Genomic DNA, 24,619 nt, shown 5'->3' on the forward strand with positions numbered 1-24,619 from the left:
AGGGATTGATTTAAATCCTGTTATTTTAAAATTTTACCTCCTGAGGGAAAAAACATGTAAATGAATAATTTCTATTTACCTGTTTCCTCTCTTTAGGATTAAGAAGTAAGTAACGTGGATCAAAAACTATCTTGTGCAGCTCTTTCTCCCATGTTGAAAAGGCAGAAACCTTTAAAATAAAATTTAAAAAAAAAGGTATTGCCTAATCATTAAATTTCCTCTAAAATGTAAAGGTAGTATAACTTTTTCTTGAAATCTACAGGATATCAGTTTAAAAAGAAATATGACAAAAACCATACTGAAGTTTCCATCACTAATAAATGACAAGCAGTGGGAGGTGAGCAATGGCAAATTTCCCACTAATTGGCTCTGAACATTTCTATATAATTATACAGCTGTAACACACACCTAATTAAAATAACCACTACTGGGTGACATTTTAAAATCAGTACATCAGAAAAGAGCCTTGAAGATCTGCATTTTGATTTCCCAAGCTTGCTACAATCTTTTGCAGAATAGGTAATGATTTAAAATTGAACAATTTTACTCAGTCAAATTAATCTCTGAATAGAACCAAAAGGTTAAAATTCCCTCTTAGTTAAATTCCATTACAGAAATTTCATGTAATATCAACGATTCTGCTCTAACCAGAAGTCATTACAATTAAGGTCCTTCCCTTCAACTGATGCTACTATTCTGCTGTTAATACCATTCTTAAATAAAACTCTTGATATTTTAATAACCTAAAGTGAATAAAGGTTTAAAAAAAGGTATATTAACAAGGACAGTAATAAGCATTAAGTTAAACAGACTTGGCCATGAAAAGGTGCTTTCAGAAAGAAAATTATGTGCTATGTTTTCCCCTTCTCCCACCATCCCCAATAGGATCACTAACCTTGGATATGACCTTTTAGCAAGACATATTATATTACTTATACAAAACAGAAATATCTCCCCCAAAGATTGTTTTCTGACCCCTCTCTCTAGAAGCATGTCCTTGAACTGCTTCATTCGGGCCTCCAGAGGGACAATGGCCCTTTCTCGGGCAGCTTTAATTTCGGCTTCCATGGCAGCCTCTTTCTCCGAATCAATGTCTTTGTTATCATCTTTCCTGTAAAAATGCAACATAAAGCCATCAACTGACAAATAAATTATTAATTCAGAGTTAAGGAGAGATGATTCCCAAAAACAGAATAATTTTAAAACCACATAAGAATCAAAACTTTTCTTAGCTAAAATAAACCTATCCTAGGCCAGATCCCATCATAATATAAAAAAGGAATAACTCTCATTGTTATACTAATGGTGATCTTATTATAATGAAGACACTGCAAAACTAACAGAGGAAAGCTATCAGTACACTAGGAGGAAGGTGAAATACTCTTTCTGTTTCAATTTGTAGGGAAAAAACACTCTTGATTAGGGGACCCAAGTGGCGCAGTGAATAGAGCACCAGCCCTGGAGTCAGGAGGACCTGAGTTCAAATCCAGCCTCAGACACTTAACACAAACCTAGCAGTGTGACCTTGGGCAAGTCACTTAACCCCAACTGCCCTACCTTCCCCCCTCCAAAAAGCAAAAACAACAACAACAAAAAAAACATTCTTGGTTGGATTAAAAAGATACAACTGTTTCTATAGGGATTTTTAATTCATTAGGAAAAGATATGTTCCTACATCCTTCAGGAAAGATACTAATTCCCAGAACTTTTCACATTACATGTGACTAAAATGTTAAAAATCGAACATCTAACAAAGCCTATTTGTGACTTTAAATTCTTAAAGTTTCAATATTTTAAACATTTATTTTTACACAAGATACCAGCAACCTTGACCACATGAGTAAGTTAGAGATACTTACCTGGTACTTCTATCACTCCCTTTCTGGGCAATGAATGAGAAATACAGAATAAGGGCTAGGGCCCACAGATTAATGGTGTCCCAATAACACAACTGCATAGATTAGACCTGTTTAACAATAACTCAACTACTCCTTGTTCCTACAAAAATGGACATTAGAGTTAAAGCCAATTTGAGGAAGTTGTTCTCAATTATATGTACTAAATAAAAAAAAGTGAAGCAGATAATCCAAAACAGATAATCTAATACCTATCTATGTTTTTAGAATGTATTAAATGATTTGGGGAGAGTAGCCTTGATTTGTTAAAGGAAATATTGTTTAGATTACTTTCCCTTGTATACATTACCAATTAAAATGAGAAAATGGGTAGGGGAAGAGAGTGAAATGTTAGCTGTCAAAGAAAAGCCAACCCAATGATTAAAAAATTATCTAAGGTTAACATACAAACACGGAAATTGGGCCGGTCAACTATCATTAATGTATTACATAGTCAGCAGCAAGAAGACACAAAGTAAGCAGGAGACATTGTCCTTGCATTTGAGGTTATTTTAGACCATGGTGATCTAAAACTAAGCACTAGTTAATATAATAACCATGAGGATAATAGCTTAAACAAAAATTCTTCTTGTAATCATTTATTTAAAAATTATTTTTCTATAGTTAGGGATAAAATGCCTCCACTGAAGTCCTTACTATATCATGGGTCTGTGGAGGTGACCTGGGATTGGTAACTGAAAATTCCAGAACATATACATTTATTATCTATCCCACAAATAAAAGTAAAATCTATTTTTTGAGTCAGGAAATATATGCATTTAGCTCTTCCGCTAATAAAAATGAAGACTTGGCAAGCTATGTTGTGGTAACCTCTACAAGATGGCATTTATAAATCTAAGTAAAACTAGCACTGTGTTATCTTAGCCTCATTTCCCATACATTGGCAACCCATAGTTATCCTTTCCATAAATTTTTCATCTCCTTTCTAAAAAAATATGCAGGCCAAATTTACCCCTTTCCCTAATGACTAGTTCACCCTCACCATTAGTTGTATTAACTACTTCATGGACAATTAATATACTTTTCTCCTTCTTCCTAAGAGAATAGAAAGGGCATGTTCACATCTAACATAATCCAGAACAATAGACACTAATCAACATAACACTGCTAATCTCTGGTACTTCCCTTAGTTCTTATGACACAAAAGTCAGTTTCCAACTCTGACCAATCAATCCTCTACAGATGGTTTTAATCTTACTTCAAAAGCCAGTTAACTGATGAGTTGATATATAAAGGAAAAACAGTGTTCTATTTAATAAATGTTTGTGGAGTGAATAGGTACAAGCTATTTGGAATGGTTCCCAGGTGAGAAAATCTGTCATGTCTCTTAATTCCCCAAGTTCTAATTAACCAGTTCCTTTATCTTAAAAAGCATTTAGATAACTAAAATTTGCTTAAATTTTGCAAACCGAAGGTAATACACAATTACTTAATAAAAAAAATTCTATTATGAGAAAGATCTAGTTATCATTCATTTTTATCAACAACTCATTTGTTATCATATCTATTGAAAACTGCATTTTCTTCACATAAATTAAATCAATCTTGGGGGAAACAAATATTGTAAACTATCTCTGATTTAACTTACTTCCGCTTTTTAGCTTTAATTGGTTCATCTTCATTTGCTTCTTCTATTGATTCTTGCTCTTCTTTAACTGCAAAATAAAATTATTATAAAGCTTTTTTGTAAGGGTCCATATAAACAGTCAACAGTCTAAATGTTTATACACCAAGTTTTCAGAACAAAGTTTCTCTTCTTACGGGCAGGTAGGTGGTGCAGTGAATAGAGCACTGGCCCTGGAGTCAGGAGGACCTGAGTTCAAATCCGGCCTCTGACACTTAACACTTGCGACCTTGGACAAGTCACTTATCCCAATTGTCCTGTCTTAGCCCCTCCAAAAGAAAAAAGTTTCTCTTCTGAAGTTCTATTTACACTGCATACCCTAAAATACAGGATCAATTCAATCGAGTTGCAGGCATTCAAAATATGTGTACCTACATTAAAGGATTATTACAAGATAATTTTGCAAATTTTAGAGGACTATATATAAATTCAAGTTACTGTAATACTAATTCTATTATTGTCATTTTACTTTAATTTGCCCTCTTAAACTGCAATTCATATTTAGCTTACTTACTTGCACTCATAGAGAACTGCCATTTTTGGATAGACAGCATGGTCGGAGTCTGGTGCCCTGGCAAAAACATAAGAAATATGTCATCTATAAACATAAACACTTCTTACTACTGCTAAAATTAACTGCCAATTCTTTCAGTAAAGAATGGCATTGTGTCTTTTCTACTTATCCACCCTTCTTCCAGGTTATATTTCAAATTTAACTTAAAATTTTCTTTACTCAAACTTCACCCTTTCCTAATTCATGGAGGTGTTGAAGTTGGTGCTTATTTTTTCAGTTTGTTGTGGTTTTATTATCATTCAAGGGATTAACCAAGTGTCTAAAAATTACTTTTTTAAAAATGTACTTTCAGGGCAGCTAGGCGGTGCAGCAAATAGAGCACCAGTCCTGGAGTCAGGAGGACCTGAGTTCAAATCCGGCCTCAGACACTTAACACAAAAGTTAGCTGTGTGACCTTGGGCAAGTAACTTAACCCCAAGTACCCTCCAAAAAGCAAAAAAAATTTGTACTTTGGTTACAAAGACACTATGGTTCATTAATTTCAGGTATATAAACACAATCATATTTGAAGGAGAAAAACAAAAAGTTACAAATGTCCTCAGCAATCAGCAAGATGTGCAATAGTCTCTTAAGGAGCTATGGAAGGAACTTTGGAAGGAGGAAATTACAATAAAATTTCTGGATGATCCATGAAATAGTTCAACCTTTCTGTACTACTGTAATGGGAATGCAAATTTGGAAGATCTTCCCTGCCCCTAGGCTAAAATGCATCTGAAGCCTGGAGAGGGAGGCTTGTTTTTCAGTAGATACTTCTTGATTGACCAGTGAGTCAATAAGGTTGTTACATTCTCTGAGCTAGGAGAAGGCTATATAAGCCCCTGATGTGCAGCTTTGTTTTGGGACTCACTTTGAGAAGTGTTCTGTGATTTGATCTGAATTCTGGGAAGCCGTTGTTGAGAGTCCCCCGGCTTTGAAAAACCCAGATGTGGAAACCCAGATGTTGACTGGGTATGGATGTAATGGTTGGACAGTTTGGAAAGCTGTCTACTTGATCTGTTAATGTCTTGATAATTCTGTCTGTATATTTTGAAGTTCGGGGTGCTGACCTTTTTCCCCTGAACAAGGTAAACGATATATGTCTGACTGATTAAAGTAAGCTTGTTAACCCATTTTGAGTTGCTTTCCTTTAACAAAGCAGATCCAAGAACCTGTGGTAGCTGCAAACCCTGAGGACGCTTGGGGTGCTTCTTTGGAAGGAGGAAATTACAATAAAATTTCTGGATGATCCATGAAATAGTTCAACCTTTCTGTACTACATGCCCTGGTGTGGTTTTCAAAACAATAAATGATAATTCCACCAAGCAGCAAAGTCACTCCTTTAGATTAGAATAAAGGCTTCAAGGATTCATGAAGCACAATGAAGTTCTGATACATAAATTCCTACATCAATGTAAATCCAGATATATGTTTTCAGTGAATGCTGAACAATTTAACAAATATTTTTAAGCACTCATGATTAGATTTTTTTTTAATTTCATGTTCTGATAATGTATATAATGAAAAATTTGATGAACTCTTTCAATGAAGTATCCTTTTCCTTCTAGGTACTTTATTTCTCAAAATTTCATCCTCTATTCCATTTACTCTATTCTGGAATAAAAGGACCTGAGAAATTAAGTGACTGATTTTCTAAACAAGAATTAATATTATTTATTGAACAGAAACAGAATATTTGGATTAATTTACAATTTTATTCTAGTCAAAATAAAATAACTCTTAAAAACCCCAGTGATTATTACTCTAGTCTTAATGATAAGTACTGTTCCTCAAAGTACAAATATATCTTGAACTAATTCCTGGAAATATTAACTAAGGTAATTATGTTGAAAATGGTAAACTACTCTACCACCAAATCTGGTCTTTATTCCATCGCGGGGTGGGGAGAAGAGGCTGGAAGGGGGAGAAAATGTGTGTGTGTGTGTGTGTGTGTGTGTGTGTGTGTGTGTGTGTATGCAGATATATATTTATATATTTTTTAGCTATATCAACTCACATCAAAGTCAATTTTTATTAGTTATTCTAAGTGTCCATGTTCCTTGAGTGAAGTTTATATTTTAAAAGTATTCATATTCTCTCAAAACATGAAATATTACTTTTTAAATATTAGAGAATAAACATTTAACTTTGCACTCACTTAGTTTCTTTCCTTCTTCCATTCCTTTCTTGTGAGGGGGTTCCTGAATAATTTTGTCAACATCAGCTCTTCCAATCAGATCATCAGGTCTGTCCCACATAGAGAGACGAGTTGTGGGGTTATAAAAGAAAACTCGTTCGTCACCAGTCCAAACAACACACCTAAGAATGAATTTAAAAGTTATACTTTTAGAGACCCTCTGTAGTTAGTTTTTTTAATGATACCTTGAAAAAAAAAACTTTTTTCTAATCTAACTGTTCCTAAACACAAAGAACAGAACATGGCTTTTTGAGTAAAAGACATATTCAATGCCTAACATGAAAATAGCTGTTATTACGACCTGTATATACTAAGCATTAAGAACTTCAGGTTGAAGTATGATTTAAAGATTATTTAAACATAATCCTTATTAAAATAATCCAGCTTTAGAATGTTATATTTAAAGCTCTCTCAGAGGTACAGATTGTCAACAAACTGTGAAGGAGGATGATTAAATAATTGTAAAATGAGAAATTTAAAAGAGTACTGAGGAACAAATAAGTTCATTTATTTTCAAAAAAATCAGCTGCCCAAATGCAACCTGTTATTGCAAAGTCTCTCTCCTTTTCTGTCTCTGTAAAAATGAAGAGGCACAAGCAATGCACATTGTTATACAAAACATAATACAGTACTAGTGCACTTCAACCATTAAATATAATAGGAAGTGCACATTAAATAAATAAATGATGGCTTAGACTCTGCTGAAAACCTATTTTGGGTATGCAATAAGAAATTTAGACTTATATCTCTTGAGGAACACTTAAGATTTTTTAATTAGAATATTTTGGTGTCTTATTTATAGGAAAGACTATGTTCTACTACTTTCATCCAGACACTAAAATGTGGTATCTTATACAAGATAATTTCTCATAAAATCGTTGGTAGTCAATTACATGTAGGTTTAAGCAATAGATTTATAAATAACTATTTGATGTTTTCATCTTTTTAGAGTAAATCTCAAGTAAGTTTTTCCAGTAAAGACTTTAGTTAGTATTTCTTAGTAAAATGTAAATATCATATTATTAAAATACACATTCATTTTATGAGATTTGCTCAAATATGATACTACACCTATATAATTCTTCTTAATGACTGATATTTCTGTCCAAGGAAGCCCTCTGGTGGCAAATGTGAAGTCAGACATTATTATGGAATTTACAGAGATCTCCATAAGGATCACAGGGTGAAGTTAACTGCCATTCCACCAACAGAGTGTAAAAATGAGTACAAGTGGGGCGGCCAGGTAGCACGGCGAGTAAGAGCACCAGCTCCAGTGTCGGGATGACCTGGGGATCAAATCCGGGCTCAGATACTTAGCACCACACCCAGAAATAACTGCGTGTAACCTTGAGCAAGTTACTTAACCCCAGTTGCTTAAAAAAAAAAAAATGAGTACAAGGAGAAAGACATTCCATTTGAAGCTTTTCATAATAATGTGTAAGTGATTTTATTTTTACCATCAGAATTCTTCCCACAATAACATCAACAAATCAATCAGCAAGTATCTATTAAGCATCTATCATGTGACAAGCACTGTAGATAAGTACCAATAACAATTCTTTTTTTTTTATTTATTTTTAGTTTTCAACATTCACTTCCATAAGTTTTAAATTTTCTCCCCCTCCCTCCTCCTTCCCTGCCCAAGATGGCATGCAATCTTGATATGGGCTCTACACACATACTTCTATTAAACAAATTTTCACATTAGTCACGTTGCATAGAAGAATTATAACGAATGGGGAAAACCATGAGAAAGAAAAAAATAATAAAACAAAACAAAATAGAAAATATTCTGCTTTGCTCTGCATTCCCACTCCATAGTGCTTTCTCTGGATGAGGGTGGCATTTTCCATCATGTGTCCTTTGGAATCATTTAAGGTCCTTGCATTGCTGAGAAGGGCTGAATGTATCAAAATCAGTCCTTGTACTCTGTCCAATAATAATGCTTAATCACAATAAGCATGTGTTACAATGGGGGAGAAAATAAGTATGTAAAAATACATAGAGCATAATTGTAATGTTGGTAAATACAAATATATACAAAGTACTTAAATAAATATGAGGTGGTTTGGGAATGGAAGACACTAACATTGGGGAACAGGAAAGACTTCATGCACAAAATGGTACCTGAACTGTATCTTAAAAGCAGAGTGTCTCTTTAACTGAATTAAGGGAGCACATTCCAGGCATGGGGAGTGGTAAGGGAAAAAAATAGAGAGATAGAAGAGTGTCTTAATTCAGGAAGAGAAAGAAGACCAGTTTGGCTAAATCACAGAGTAAAAGAGAAGGAGTAACATTCAAGGAGGGAAAAGAAAGGCTGAAGCTATACTGTGAAGGTCTTTAAAAGCTAAACAGATAAATTTTACTTTAGAGTCCAGGAAGTTTCTGTAGTGACTGTATTCACTGAGTAGGGATCACATGGTCATATCTGCACTTAAAGAAAAATTATTTTGGCAGCAATATATGATATATCTGAGTTGTTAAAAACTAGAGGCAGGGAGACCAATTAAGACTGCTGCAATAATCTAGGTCAGAGGGGATAAGAGCCTAAATTAAGGAGGTAGCTGTGTGAGTAAATGAATGAAGAGACAGGATAGGAGAGATAGAGTGGAAGATAAAATGGGAATCTGGCAACTTATTTGATATGTAAGGGAGGGAGAAGAAGAATGAAAGAGTACAGGATAATGCAGAGATTATAAAAGACATTGGAAGGACAGTGGTAACTTCAACAGAAACAGGAAAGGAAAATACTGAAATCTATTACTATTAGTAAGTAGAATTAGTAATCCTTTTTTTAAAAACCATATAAATACTCTGATGAGTAAGCACTACATAATTATCTAGAAAGGTGTACTGTACATAAAGTCAAAAAGGTCAGAGTTCAAATCCTGCCTCAGATACTTACTAGCTATGTGACCCCCAGCAAGTCACTAAGCAGTTCCCTCATCTGTAAACTGTGGATAATAATAGCACTTACCTTTACAGGGTTGTTGTGAGAATCACATGAGATAACGTATATAAAGTGCTTTCTAAACCTAAAAGCATTATATAAATGCTAGTTGTTATTAACATAAGGAGAAAATTTATGTAATAGCTCTTTATAATAAACTCATATTTACACACACACACATAAATCATATGAAAACTATACTCCCTGAACAAATGAATATTCTGATTAACTCAAGTCAAATCAACTAGCATTTATTAAGTATCTACTACATTCCAGGCACCGTGTTAAGTACTAGGAATACAAAAAAAGGCAAAAAATAGTCCCTGTCCTGGAGGAACTCACAATCTAATGGGGAAAACAGCTTACAAAACAACAAGATACTGATGAGATGAACTGAAATCAATAGAGGGAAGGCACTAGTATTAAGGGGGTTCAGGCAAAGCTTCTTGTGGGATTTTAGCTGAGACATAAAGGAAGCCAGAAAGCTAAGAGATGGGAGATGAGGAAGAAACAGACACATCATTTATGTAGGCATATACAGAAGAGACAATGAAAATACTTAGTTGGGAGATAAGTATGTCATGTACAAGAAACAGCACATATAGAAGGGAGTAAAGAATAAGATTGGAAAGGTAGAAAGGAAAAAAGTGGTAGTTTTAAAAACCAAAGAGAGGATTTTATAATTGATTGCAGAGGTAACCAGGAGCCTCTGGAGTAAAGCTGGGGGGGGGGGGGGGGAGGAGCCACCCCACACACAAATACATGATCAAACCTTTGCTTTAGGAAGATCATATATGTTGGTGTTATTGTTCAGTCATTTCAGTCATATCCAACTTTTTGTGCCCCCATTTAGGATTTCCTTAGAAAAGATAATGGACAGGTTTAACCATTTCCTTCTCTAGCTCATTTTACAGATGAGGAACTGAAGCAAACAGGGTTAAGTGACTTGCCCAGAGTCACACAACTAGTATGGGTCTGAGGCCAAATCTGAACTCATGAAGATGAATCTTCCTGACTTCAGGCCCAGCACTCTATCCACTATAACAGCTAGCTGCCCAAGATCATAAATAACAAACATGGAATATTAATTTTCAGAGAATCAGAATATAATAGAATATTCAACACAAAAATGATACTGAATCTAATTTCTAATTTAACAATTTATCCTTGAATTTTTAAGATTTCCTCCTTTGTGTTTATTTTGGGTTTAGTTATTTGATTTTCCAATTTTTAAAGTGTACAATAAATTCCCTAATCCTCTCTATTTTGAAAGTGTATGTTCTCAAGGATATAACTTTTTCTTTGAGGACTACCTTAGTTATGTCCTAGAAATCTTCATGAGTTTTCTTTCATTTAACTTCCAACAATTCAGAAGATAATGTCCAGATTTTACAGTCTCAGGATGGCCATTCTGAATGACAGAGGTCACTACACACTACTACGGGGAGATAAAGTGACTCTTTGGATTCTAGAGTTATTAAAATGAACTGGGATTAAAATAATTTGCACAGAATTACCCAAATTATACAAAAACAACTTCAAAGTTGGAAATATGCCTTTCCCAATAAGAAAACAAGTTTCTTAATATGAAAGGACCAAAAAACGTCATCTAATCTATATAAGAAATAAGAAAAAGCATAAATGAAAGCATTACTCAGTGTAGAATAAAATATATACATACCATGGAGTGCCAGGAATGGGTGTAGTCGCTACTGGCTTTGCTTTCTGGGCAGCCTTTTCTTCTTCTGTCATCTCTTCTTCTTTGGGCTCCTATGGAGAAAATGTCTCATAATAAGACCTTCTAATATTGTCAGTTCCACTTAATTCATAATATCAATTTCATAATAATCATACAAACCACAAATGTCTACAAATTTCATCCCAGAGCTATCACTAGAGAGATAAGATACCATGAGGGGAGCTTTAAATCTAAGTACCTCCTTCAGTGTTTTGAGAAGAGAGCTTCCACCTTCCTACTACATCCAGCCTGCCCCAAACTCTCAACCATATTTCATCTGTTTCAGGGCCGACATTGTCTTGCTTAACTGCCATAGATGTCCACCCCTCCACTCAACCTCCCTGTTTCTCACCCCTTGTTCTGGGAATAGTAAATCAAGACTATGTCATTGCTCCTAGAAAAGGCATATCAATCAATTCTACTCAATATCCTTGGTGTCTTTGCTGATAAAAAAAAACCTAGCCTCCATTCTCCTAGATTGGTTATCTCTTCCATTAAAATGTACGTTCTCAGAGGGTACGGACTGGATCTCTTATATTTGTATTCCCAACACACAGGACAGTGCTTGGAACCCAGAAAGCGCTTAACAGATGCTGTTCTCCTTTATTCCCCTGAAGCCAAATTGCCCCCCTCCAAAATAGGCGGTCCTGTCCCCAAATGAAAACTGGAACTGAACTGGAAAGGTTTTGGTCCAGAAAAGACTAAAGAACCCTCTCATGCTAAGTTTCTACATGAAATCGGAAACCCCTCTTCCTTACTAGAGGAAAAATACCTCCAGAGAAAACAGCATTTCACTGAGCTATACAGTATCATTAAATATAAGGTAACAAAAGTAGAAAAGAGAGTGGAGAATAAAATTAATTCAGCATTTGCCAACTGTGCAAAATACTATAATTATAAACTCATTTGGATTAAAAAGAATAATTTTTAAGAAAAAATTTTCAAGTGAAATCCCAACTATAAACTCTAGATATCTTAAAATTTCAGCTCTCAAATTTGTAATTATGTTCAATTATAATCAAAAATATTTCACGTCAATTTGAGAAACATTTGTTTAGATCTACATTTTATAAATTTATATATGGAAAAAATCACTCAATCTGGCTGATTTGGTTCACAGTCCTTTACCTCCTTGATCTCTTTCATGGGTTCTTCTTTGGATTCCTCTTCCTCTGTCTCCATTGGTAGAGGTTCCTCAGGAGGCTCTTTGATTGGCTCTTTAATTTTTTCTTCTAATTTTTCTATGAAAAAATATTCTATTAAAAGTTAATCCCCTCCAATACAGATATAGTGGAGTTTCCAAAGTGATTAATATCATTCTTAAGTATAAAACTTTACAGCTTAATTCATCTTGGTCAAAGAGGTTTTCCAAGGTAAGGTTTTTCTTAAATGAGGAGATATGTCATCAAATTAGATGGCAAACAGCTAACGATAAAGAATTATTTCTTTTGTGTATATTACTCAATAAATCTGAGGCACTAAGTACCAGTTGTATAAAATGAACTAATTATTATACAGCTGTACCGTTCAAACACTTTAGACAATTTCCATCAATATTTCAGCACTTGTATTTTAAGTAAAAACAACATAATGGCATTTGAGGATAAAGCTAACAAGGGAGTTGCAACAATACAGACTAATACACAGAAATCACAAGAACGTGTGTGAATTTATCTGCACTCATTTAATCTATGTTAATGCTAATAGTCTCTCTCTTATACTTCTTTGCTGCCAACTGCGTCTAGTATTATTTCTACGTCTCCATTACAATGATCCTTAATTGGCCCTTCTCTTTTCCAGTTAAAAACACTGAAGGAACATTTGTCAAAAATTCTTGGTACAATTTTATTTGTCTTCAGATAAGACAAATATTCAATAGGATAATTATGATCAAAATGCTACCACTATAAAAAGATTTAAAGAACACATCTTTCTTAACTATAATCTTACCTTCCTTAACATTACTGACTTAATTTTGCTGGAATGATGACTTATTAAAGATGTTTTATGTAGAAAGTTATAGGATCCCAGTTTTAATCTTTGACAATGAAGGTACTTAGTATTAATATTTAAGATCTGATCCTCCAAAAAGGAAGAAGACAATCTATACACTGTAGAATGGGCATCATTCTCTCTGGCATCATTTATAAAGGCCATTTATTGCAATGAAAGAAACAGTATACAAAGCAGACCTTTGTGGCCTAAGACACAATGTACTTCCCAGAAGCATCCAATATGTTCATTATGAGGACCAGTCCTATCAAACATAAATCTTAAAACAAATTACACATATTCCTGACAATACATAGTCAACAAGAAAATCACTTCAATGTCCCTAAGTAATTAAAGCTTATCCAAATAGAGAAAACTGTGACAAACACATAGAAGACACATCAATTTCAATTTTTTAAAGCAATTCCAAATGAGTGATTCAATGAAGAAACAATCTCCCTTCAATGTTACATTTAGAAACTAATCTTAAAGGGTTATAGGGGTAAAGTATCTCAGAATCTGATATAGTATTAAATTTGCTTTATTAAAATAGACTAAGACATCCTGATATGTCATTAACATTACTATACCTTTTTCCTTTAATTCTTGGGGTTTTTCCCAGGTTGATTCTAATGTCCTATTATTATAATAATATGTCTTCCCATCTGCTGTTTTATATTCTGTCCATTCAGAAACTGCGGTTGCTCCAGCTAAGGTGGCAGGTGAAGCGGCAATGGCAACCTGGGGATGTATCATGGGCACGATAGGAGGGGCCATTCCTGGCAATACACCTAAAAGAGAATAATGAAAAATCAAACAGTAAGGTATCAACTGCAAAGTAAACTAATGGATCTTAAAACGAACTAAATAATATTTAGCAAACTTGTGTTTTATGTAAAAAATTAAGAAAGTAGTTGGTGAGACTATCTCATGAAAAGTGTACTACTCTAAAGATGTCTATGATTTCCTTCTTTTTGAAGTACTAATGCACACAAATCAAAGATTCTGAAACTCAACACAAAATAATGTCGAAAGTTGAACCTTCTCTCATACTATATAATACTTTTCAAAAATTCTTTTCAAATAAGCAAGCAGTTGAAACATTAAATTATAAAGATAACAGTACATAAAATTATACTGTCAATATAGGAAAATAACAATTCTTTAATTTTTTGGAAATAAAAGGAAAAACATTATCAAAAGCATAATTAAATCTCAAACACAATCTTCTAGTTCCAAAAAGGTATTAAGCACTAGTCCATGAAATCATATTTGCTAATGAATGACTGATATTACCAAATCTATCTCATGTCACCTAACACTAAACTTCAGCCACGTCACTTATCTTCAACTAGCTCTCAAAATTCAGTTTTTAATTTTCATTAATGAGGAAACCAATGTGGTCCAGTTTTTTAAAGTCTTGATTTTATTTTTTACAAACTAGATAACTACATATTCAATAAAGAGAATATGCTCTCGTGTTCTACAGAATAAACAAGGAGATACAAACTAAAAATTTAATTAAAATACTTTTACATAAGTCCAAGTTTAGTAACATGGTAAAATATTTCAGCTAAGCACCTTAATTCAGTAACTTAAAAAGTTAAACTTACACTATAATACAGTCATACATACATACCTAATAGCATGCAAGCACAATCACATCACTTTAAACATGGAAATGATTTTTTAATTTAACTGAAAAACACACACACACACACACACACACCAAAATTTAAACTAAAATTTAAATGTTATGTATATGGGAATGAAATAGTTCACATTTATTACATAAAGTAATAATTTAAATAATCTGACCTTATTTTGTTTTTGTGAACCAAAAAAAAAAAACTAAATCTATTGGGAAAATTAAGTGTTGGCCAAATGTGACATCTGCATTTATACTGCTCATTAGAAATTAAAATATAAAAATCCACTCACTTGGGAAAAAAAAATATAAACAACAACATTCACTACCATGCCAACTTACAGACAAAACGAACTAAGATGGTTTTAAGAATTACCGGTCTTGGTGGTAGCGACTGTCTTTACATACGGGCAGCTGACTATTTGCATCATTGCTACACCTGTAAAATGGATAAGCAAGCATGTTGGAAAGCTGCCATTGTATGTCAGCTACCACTGGGATTCAGGATAATAATAATTTACCAGTACAATTTAGAATGCCATTTCCATTGGAAAAGACAAAGACCACAGGAAAGAATTTCTTGTTGCTCTGACATTTCAGGAAGTGGTGCCAAATTGTCAATAATACTAACTATAAATTATAGCAATAGTTACCTCTTTATTGAACCAGCTATCATAACAACATTTGAAGGAGTCTCAGGGGTTTAAATTCAATATGGGAAGATCTCTTCTTCCATACGTACACATTTAAAATTCTCATATGGGACATTTTCCCATAGGACATCAAAACCCATGCTGCTGTTGCTTAGAAACCAGTGGAGGGCAGATGCAGCATGAAACTGAGAATATACTCTTCTGTTTCACTATGTTTCTAGGAACCACATGCAATAGCTGATGCATGAAACATTCGTGCAGGGTAGAAATAAGGCAAAGAAGAGGGTGAGGAATGAGGGTAGATGAAAATGTCTCAAAGCAAAGCATACTTTTTAAAAAATGGCACAGAAGACCAGGGTCAAGCTCAACCAGTGGCACTTTGTAATGGCAATGTTTTGTTCTATGGAATTACAAGGGTTGGGAATATTATGAAGGCAGCATAAAATACTAAGAAAACTGCTGCTCCCTCATCCCTTAAGTACTGAATGCACAGAGAACATGTAAATAACCATGTAATTTAACCTGAATTAATGACAGATAAAATATGCTATGAAGAAAATTGCACCCAATGCAATTTTCAGCTAAATAATTCTCTTATTAAATAATTTTTATGGTAGAAAGGGAGATTAAAGGGAAAGCTGGAAATTCAAAAACAAATTATGACCATTTTAATTTAGGCTTCAAGAAGAATCAAAGACAAAGGTAAAAGGAAAGAACTTGATGGAAAAAACTACATTTTGGCAGCAAGAAAAAAAATAAAAATCATGCTTTTACTCAAATTATCTTTTATCCTTGCAAAAGACAGGAAGAATTAATTCTTCTGACACTCAAGATGAAATTAAACCCCTGGGTTTGCAAATTAATAAAACACAAATATTAAAATAAAAACTTTAATTATAACATAGTTTTATGTTTTATTAAAGATTTTTAAGATTAAAGTCTCCAATTTTATTAACTTTTTAGTGTAAGATTTATTAAAGCTAAAAATATTAAATCTGAAACAAGCAACAAAAGTCCTCTATTACATGGTACTGAACAATGTTTCTAGGGTTTTTTTTTTTAGTTTCAGAGTAAGATTTGGTGTTACTAGGTTTTTAAAAAATACACTGTAAAAATTCGTTTTGTGAAGGAAGTCATAGCATGTATTTAGATCTAAGTCAGTATAAACACTGCCATCTGCAGGATGACTGGACCAATTGCTTTAATTTTGTAGGTGAACTTAATAAATTAAAGGAAGTTCAGAAGATTGTCTTCACCCCAATGAATATATCATTAATTTTTAAATATATGAAATCAATATAAAAATGAGATCTATTAATTTTAGGGATTATTAGCTCTTGTCAAATCAACCAGGCCAACATGTATCTTATTTCATTTTTAAAATAAAGAGCATAATTTTTAAAATGCTGAACATATAAAAAAAGCTTGCCTACCTACGTGATCACATTCATTTGATGAAAATAACTACACATTTTAATTCAACTATTTTTAAGGGAACAATTGTCCAACTTTCCTAAAAATGTGTCTCTTCAAAACATGTTCTTTTAAGAAACACTTTTTTTAAGTTTTTAACCACAGAAATTGAAGCAGCAATTTTGTCAGATTCTACTTCATTTCACGAATTAAAGAATTTTCTGAAACTTTAAATGAGATTTTTCAACTTCTAAAATTGGAAATCCAATTCTATAATCCTATTTCAACTGACAGCCCTTATCGCTGCTCTTTCCTGTGTCTTTCCCCTATTTCTTCTCTTTTCCCTTATTTTAATCACTGTCTGTCTTTGTTCCTTTACTCATTTACTTTAGAACTACTGGTGTTCTTATTTATAGAAAGGCTCATTACTGCCTCTGCTATGGGATTCCTGTCTCTCTTGCCCCAGGGTGAGTTCAAATATAGCAGGAGGAAAGGAAATAAAAATAAGGAACAGATAAATTGAATGAAGAAGGAATAAGAATGCTATTTCTACACTTTCTCTTTCAACTTCAATGAAGGATTTTGAAAGAATGGATTAACAAGAAATGAGAGGAAGTGACAGATTTTATGACCCTACTTTCACTATTCTATTAGCCCCTTTTCCTAAAGAATTGTAAGACCTTAGAAGATACCAATTTAATTAATTCACCTTCCCTCTCAATGTAGTGATCTATTCTACATTTCTAACAAACTTTGCTTCCAATGACAGGGAGATCACTACTTCAGAATGAATGCATCTCCAAAATTGGAAAGTTCTGATTTTTTCTAAATTTGCCTACCTATAACCTCTACCCACTGATCTTCGTTCTCCCCTCTGGAGCAACAAGGCCTAAATCCCCTCCCTCTCCCCAAGACAGACCTTCAAACGTCTGAATTCAGCCAACATATTCCCCTTATCCCCCACCTTCACCTTCTCTAAGCTAAACATCACCAACTCTTTCAACTGTTCAGAACTCCAGATCTCATCTTATGCTGTTAGAACTAATAAAAAGATGAAATAAAATGAGAGGATGGGGTATTTTCCCCCATTTCAGAAAACTTTTCAATTAATTCTTTAGTTTTTAAAAGGAAAATTGGTGGCTTTTAAACCAAGTCAAAATCAAATTTAACTGCAAAGAATGACAGTTTTTTCCCCCTTCTCATACATAAAAGAAATTAAGCTTCAAGCAATTTAAGTTTTGGTATATGCCATTAGCAAAGATATAAAATCTATGAGAGTATGGGATTTGTACTAGAGATGACAACTGAGTTGAACTGCAGTGTAGAGTATGTGAAAAGAAAATAGTAATATTAGTATATTGTACAGAACCTTGAAATTAATAAGTAGACAAAAGAATTCCAAAGTTTTGAGGAATGGTCCTAACAGAACTGTATCAGGCCAGAGATTTACATTCTAAGAGGGCTGGGCACCTGGGGATAAGGAATCTCCTACTTTTAGGCTGCTCTGGATCCTAAGCTACTGCTGGGCTGTTGTAGGTCATCACAGATCATTAGTAAATGTGAATGCTTTGACAAGCACCGAAAAACTAGCTATAGGGGAATAATTTCTAAGTGATGGCTGTCATTTTTATCAGCTTGGTAAACAAATGTTAAGAACCTAAATAAAATTCATTTTATTTGTTTAATATGAATGTATATATATAGACTATATCAGACTGCATGCCACCTTGGGGAAAGGGGAGCAGAGAGAGAAGGAAAAAATTTAGAATTCAAAATCTTATGGAATGTTGAAAACTAAGAATAAATAAAAAGTTGAAAAAATAAATAAAATGTATTTTAAATTGGAAAAGAGGAGTAATGCTATTCTTCATGAGTCACAACTTCTAAAACATCAATTATATCAAAGATGAAAATAAAGATAACATTTTTTACATGACTTTCAGAACAAGGACTCTTACTGTTTTAAGGAGCTTATTTTGTCTCTTGTTCTTACATTTGTTACTTGATGTAAGTGTCCTGATATTTTCATTTTCACATACAGGACAATCTTGTTCTATACTTATACTCATGATCACCTGTTCCAAAATGCTAAAACATTGCATGAAAAATATGGATTCTTTCAAGCTTTTGGTCTTCATCATTTTGAGTCACATAAAAGAATTAGCTCACAAAATGCTATTCTTGCTATCTTCTTGATAAAGAGTGCTATCTGAAAAGAAGTCTCCTTTTTAATTTGATTTCAAAAAAACAAAATATTTACATCTAAGGAAGCAGTCATGCTTGCATCAGATATGTACATACCTGAAAATTATTTCTGAACTATTTCTACATCTTGAATCGAGACATCAACATAAAATGGAATAAACATGGGATTCTAGTAGCAAAATATGATGAAAAATCACTAGACAAAGTCTGGGGATCTGTGCTCCACTACTAACTACATAATCCCAGGGCAACTTCCAACTTCTGTGGACATCAATTTTCTCATTTATAAAATCAAGGGGGTAGGACTAGTTGATCTCTAAGGGCCAGTTCTAAGACTCTATTATTCTAAATGTCCCTGGCAACAGCAAGAGCAGTCAAATTAGGAATATCCAGCACTATCACTATTTTATAAAGGAACACCATTCAACTACCTTAAAGTATCCTCAATGCTTTTACTGCCACCCTTCAAGTTCTGAAATTCTTATTTAGTATAAAATATTAAAGTTAACCTTGATTTCAACTTAAGATAAGGTCCAAGCCTTTATCTCATAGAAATAATTTTCTAGGGTCTTATGGAGGTTGTTCCCTTAAATTAAATGGTTTGCATTCTATTTCATACTTGAATGTTCATAAAATGCAACATCTTTTAATAGATTTGATCCCTTAAAAATAAGTGAATTTAAAATATGTAAAATGCAAAAAACGATATCAATTTTTACATTTGAAGCTAATATTCAAGATAACTACATTTTAAATGTGACTAACATTAACAACTGGTGTATATATCAGATGTGAAAATACAAAAACAAAAGATACATTTACCAAAAACTAAAAGAGAAACTACTGCAATCAGCCATGAATCTTTCAAAAAATACATTTTAAATGGGTGAGATTCAAGGCAAATTCCATATGCAACAGACACATGAGAACAAACTTGCTGACATATGAAAAACATAGCAAATAAGAAAATTATCAAATGCTGGTTTACCTGGTAGTGGAATAGGCATGCCAGGAAGGGGGACACGAAACGGAGGTACCATTACTGGTGGAAAAGCAGGTATGGCCGCTGTTGGCTGAGGTACTGAGTGAGGAACGGCAGGAGGCAACGTCTGGGGGTGTGGCTGGGGAACAGTCTGTACAGGTGTAGCTGTAGGAGCTGGGGTGGAAACGCTAACTGAAGGCGTGGCAACTGAAACAGCAGAACTCGGTGTCTGATCTTGTGTGGTGGGTGCTAATAAAAAAATACAAAAAACATATTTTAAGTCTCCATAAACCATATTACCATACATGTTTATAACATGCTACTTATCAACATACAAAATACATTAAATTAATATGTATACAGTGGTCCTATCTAAAACAGATCCACATATATTTCACACCACTGGAAAAAAAAATTTACAACATCCAAATTGTCACTTTAAAGTGTTTTTTATAAAGTCAATGTTAAAAATCAGTTTTAACTTTTACTTGATGGGAAAAAGAAAACACTGCCCAATTTTTAACTATTTAATTTGAAGTAAATGTCTTTAAGTGAAGTCTAAAAGTGAAGGTGGCTTCAAAAACAGTGTAGGCCAGGTGCAGAAAGGAAAAACAAAACCAAGTAACTAAAATTCACCCAATGATCCAAGCAATCTGTCAGTACTGGGGCTTTAAAAATTGTATACAGTTCCTAATAAAGGAAAACTCATTTAACCTTAAGGAATATATGAGCAATCCTTGAGTACAGGGACCTTTCCCTCTTTCTGTGTACCCCTAGTACTGAACACAGTGCCTGGAACTTAGTAAATGCTTAATAAATGCTTGTTGACAAACTTAAAAAAAAAAAAGGAATGAGCAATTTATGACAAACTCACCTTTGGTAAAAAAAAAAAAAACCAGTAATGGGGATAGATAACTATTTTTTCAGGAACCAAGGAATCAAATACTTTAGCACAGATCAGGTCTTAGGACATAGTGCCACATTAATATAATTTCAAAACTGCACAAAGAATAAAATCAACTGATATAATGTATTACTAATTTTCAATTATCATTTAGCATTAAAAAGAGTGTCAATACATATGGTAAGTATCTTCAAAATACTTTATATGAGAAACAGCAAAAAATGTGACTAGCTACATTATGAGTTTTTTTTAAATGAGTACCAAATATTAAATTACTAAAAACAGTAATGAGTGTCTAATAATATGAATTATCTATGAAAATTCTTATTTATGACCCCTCCAAATATGGACTACTTTTAAAAATTGAGAACTATAAAAATGTTATTAATTATTCCTCTCAATTATTTTCCTATGAAAGTCAATTAGCATTATTTTTATTTTTTATAAACTTGCTCAAAATAAGAAAACTGAGTTCATGAAGAACTAGGACAAGACTGGAAGGTCTGTAATGTTCATTTCCATATATAATCCACAGGGCTCACTGAATTATACAATATAAAATAATTTTATACCCACGTTTGTATATCATACATCATGAACAAAAGTAATATAGAGAAAGAAAAATTTTAATTTGAAAAGTTGCCAAAGATTAGTGTTAAATTTCATCCTGGCAAAAATGCACCAGTAGAATTAGTAAAACCACCTGCCCAACCCATTCCCTTAGGTCTGCCTAATTCAAGAAACAAAGCCAGTAATCCTTAAAAGAAATAGTCAAAAGAAGGATGCTGGGGAACTATGAAAAAGTTTTTTACAACAACAAATCCATACTTCCATAATTCATTTCCTAAAATGATTCACTAAAGTACCAGCCTCCAGGAACGCTATTTACCTGGTCGAAGGGTTTCAGGCAAGAAAGCAAGCATTACCTTAACATCACAACATGGACAACTTTTAAAAAGGTACACCAGATAAAGAGCAGGTGAGAAAAGCCTTAAAAGGAAAATGAACACAACACTACAGTGCTGAAATGAATATTTTAAAAATCAAGGCGGGGTGGCTAGGTGGCACAATGAATAGAGTACTGGCCCTGGAGTCAGGAGGACTTGAGTTCAAATCTGATCTCAGACTCTTAACATCTGTTAGCCTTGTGACCTTGGGCAAGTCACTTAACCCCAATTAACACTGTACTAGACTAACTCTCAGTCTAAGTTACAGACGTGTCTGCTGACATGCATTAGTAGAAGGAGTTTGCTACACAAATGAAATCAGAGATCTAGTTCCTATGCCTATTAATACATAATTAAAGAATAACTAGGGGGGCTGCTAGATGGCACTGGCCCTGGAGTCAGGAGGACCTGAGTTCAAATCCAGCCTCAGACACTTAACACAAAACTAGCCATGTGACCTTGGGCAAGTCACTTAACCCCAAATACCCAGCCCTCCCCCCTCCAAAAAAAAAAATATAACTAGGGCAGTTAGGTAGCACAATGGATAAAGTACCAGGGGGCCTGGAGTCAGGAAGACTCATCTTCCTGAGTTCAAATCTGGCCTCTGATACTTATGAGCTGTGTGACCCTGTGCAAGTCACTTAACCCTGCTTGTCTCCATTTCCTCATCTGTAAAATGAGCTAGAGAAGGAAATGGCAAACCACTCCAGTATCTCTGCTCAAAAAAAAACCCAAGTGGGGTCATGAAGAGTTAGATATGACTGAAACAAATGAACAACAAAAATGAATAATGACTTGCTGAGAAGCAATTCAGCTCTAGGGATGTTAAGTAGGGGATAGCTGGGAATATCGTGGTCAATCTTCTCACTTAAAGCAGTTAGTACCACCTTTTATTTGTATAGTGCTTTATAGTTTTCAAAGCTCTTTCACTTATCTTCATATATGACCCTAACTTCATAAGGGAGGCAGAAGAGCTACAAAAACTAGCCAACAAGAGTGTCTTTTGCCCTTCTTATTTCCATCCTGCCATTTCTATTACAGCTTTTCATGTGAAAAGACTCAGTGGAAATTTTGGCAAGGACAAATGAGTTCTGTAAGTACTCAATTTTTCTATCATAAAAAGGCAAACTCAACATATCAGAAGTACCAAGACTAGTACTGGACCAGGTGGTGTCTGGTAATTCCATTGCCCAAAGGTACTTCAGAGTCACAATTTCAGCGAAGAGGGGAGCAATTTTAGCTGCAGGGAACATGGGGGCCTTTCCGGGTTGGGTTAAAGACCAGAGTGTAGACCAAGAGAGCAATGATCACACCTCTCCCTGGATCACAACACCTTGGAAGCATCAAAAACTTGCAGAACTAGTTTGGAAAACAGCATCAAGTAAAAGCCTGAAGCTTAAGACAGTGTCTTCCCTACTCCCAGGTGAGCAGAGCTCAACTTTTAAAATGAAGTTCAAAGTCAAGAAATAGGCTAAAAAAAATGAGTAAAAAAAAAACCTGACCATAAAAAAGATACCATAGGGGCAGCCAGGTGGCACAGTGAGTAAGAGCACCGGACCCGGGATCATTCCGGCCTCAGATACTTAACTCCCACACAAAATAACTGGCCGTGTAACCTTGAGCAAGTTACTTAACCCCAACTGCTTTAAAAAAAAAAAAAAAGATACCATGGTGACAAGAAAGAAGACAAACTCAGAAGAAAACACAAAAACAGCCACATGTAACACTTCAAAGAAAAAAATGCAAGTTGGACATACATCCAACAAGAATTACTGGAAGAGATAAAAAATATATATATATTTTAAAAATAGAATGATTTGAGGCAGCTAGGTGGTGCAATAAATAGAGCACCAGTCCTGGAGTCAGGAAGACCTGAGTTCAAATCCGGCCTCAGACACTTGACACTTAACTAGTGTGACCTTGGGCAAGTCATTTAACCCCAATTGCCTTAAAAATTTCCCCTCCCAAAAAAAAAAAGTAAAATGACTAGTAGAGGGAAAACTGAGGAAAAAAAAGAGGGTGATGCAAGAAAATCATGAAAAGAGAATTAACAGCTTGGTAAAAGAGACACCAAAAATATGAAGGAAATAATTAACAAAATTAAAAAACAAAATTCACCTAATGGTAAAAGAGAAACAAAAATTCACTAAAGAACTCCTTAAAAAGCAGAAAGGGCCAAATGGAATAAAAGAAGCAAATGCTCACTAAAGACAACAATTCCTCAAAAAATCAGAATTGAACAAATGGAAGCTGATGACACCATAAGACATCAAGAAAACATAAAACAAAGTCAAAAGGATGAAAAAATAGGACATGTGAAATCTCTCACTAGAAAAAGAACTGAAGGGGCAGCTAAATGGCCCAGTGAATACAACACCAGCCCGGGAGTCAGGAGGACCTGAGTTCAAATCCAGCCTCAGACATTTAACACTTACTAGCCATGTGACCTTGGGCAAGTCACTTAACCCCAAATGCCCTGCCCTCCCCCCTCCAAAAAAAAAAACTGACCCGGATAATGGATTAAGGAGAAATAATTTAACAATTTTTGGACTATATAAAAGCTATTATAATAAAGAGTCTAGATATCATATTATAAGAAATTATAAACGAAAAATATCCTGATATATTAAATCCAGAGAATAAAATACAAACTTAAAGAATCCACCAATTACATCTCATGAAAGAGATCCCAAAATGCAAACTCCCAGGAAAATTATAGCCAAATTGCACAGTTCTAGGGGCAGCCAGGTGGCACTGAGTAGTTCCAGCCTCAGATCCTTGGCACTCACACAAAATAACTGGCCATGTAACTTTGGGCAAGTTACTTAACCCCAACTGCTTTAAAACACACACACACACACACACACACACACACACACACACACACACACACACACACA

General features: G+C 34.1%; 1 protein-coding gene across 4 annotated transcripts in view; it reads right to left on the reverse strand.

Annotated features, from left to right (window-relative positions):
• The window catches only part of TCERG1 (transcription elongation regulator 1), a 73,085-nt gene that overhangs the window by 21,997 nt on the left and 26,469 nt on the right, over positions 1–24,619 (reverse strand). For 3 of the 4 annotated variants that reach the window (XR_011171247.1, XM_069102661.1, XM_069102663.1), the window contains 10 exons: positions 19,875–20,117; positions 14,992–15,054; positions 13,558–13,758; positions 12,104–12,216; positions 10,919–11,007; positions 6,249–6,409; positions 4,055–4,111; positions 3,505–3,571; positions 976–1,111; positions 80–169 (listed from right to left, as the gene is read on the reverse strand). Coding sequence is in view for 3 of the 4 variants with exons in the window: in XM_069102661.1 (XP_068958762.1) it covers positions 80–169; positions 976–1,111; positions 3,505–3,571; positions 4,055–4,111; positions 6,249–6,409; positions 10,919–11,007; positions 12,104–12,216; positions 13,558–13,758; positions 14,992–15,054; positions 19,875–20,117 (1,220 nt within the window). In the remaining variant the exon portion in view is untranslated. The remainder of the gene's footprint in view (positions 1–79; positions 170–975; positions 1,112–3,504; positions 3,572–4,054; positions 4,112–6,248; positions 6,410–10,918; positions 11,008–12,103; positions 12,217–13,557; positions 13,759–14,991; positions 15,055–19,874; positions 20,118–24,619) is intronic. The other variant, XM_069102662.1, reaches the window with a different exon arrangement.

This window comes from Petaurus breviceps, unplaced genomic scaffold (genome assembly GCF_028583685.1).
Source record: "Petaurus breviceps papuanus isolate PSGF00001 unplaced genomic scaffold, PetGlider_PUasm1.0 551, whole genome shotgun sequence".
In the NCBI taxonomy this organism is placed as follows: Eukaryota; Metazoa; Chordata; class Mammalia; order Diprotodontia; family Petauridae; genus Petaurus; species Petaurus breviceps.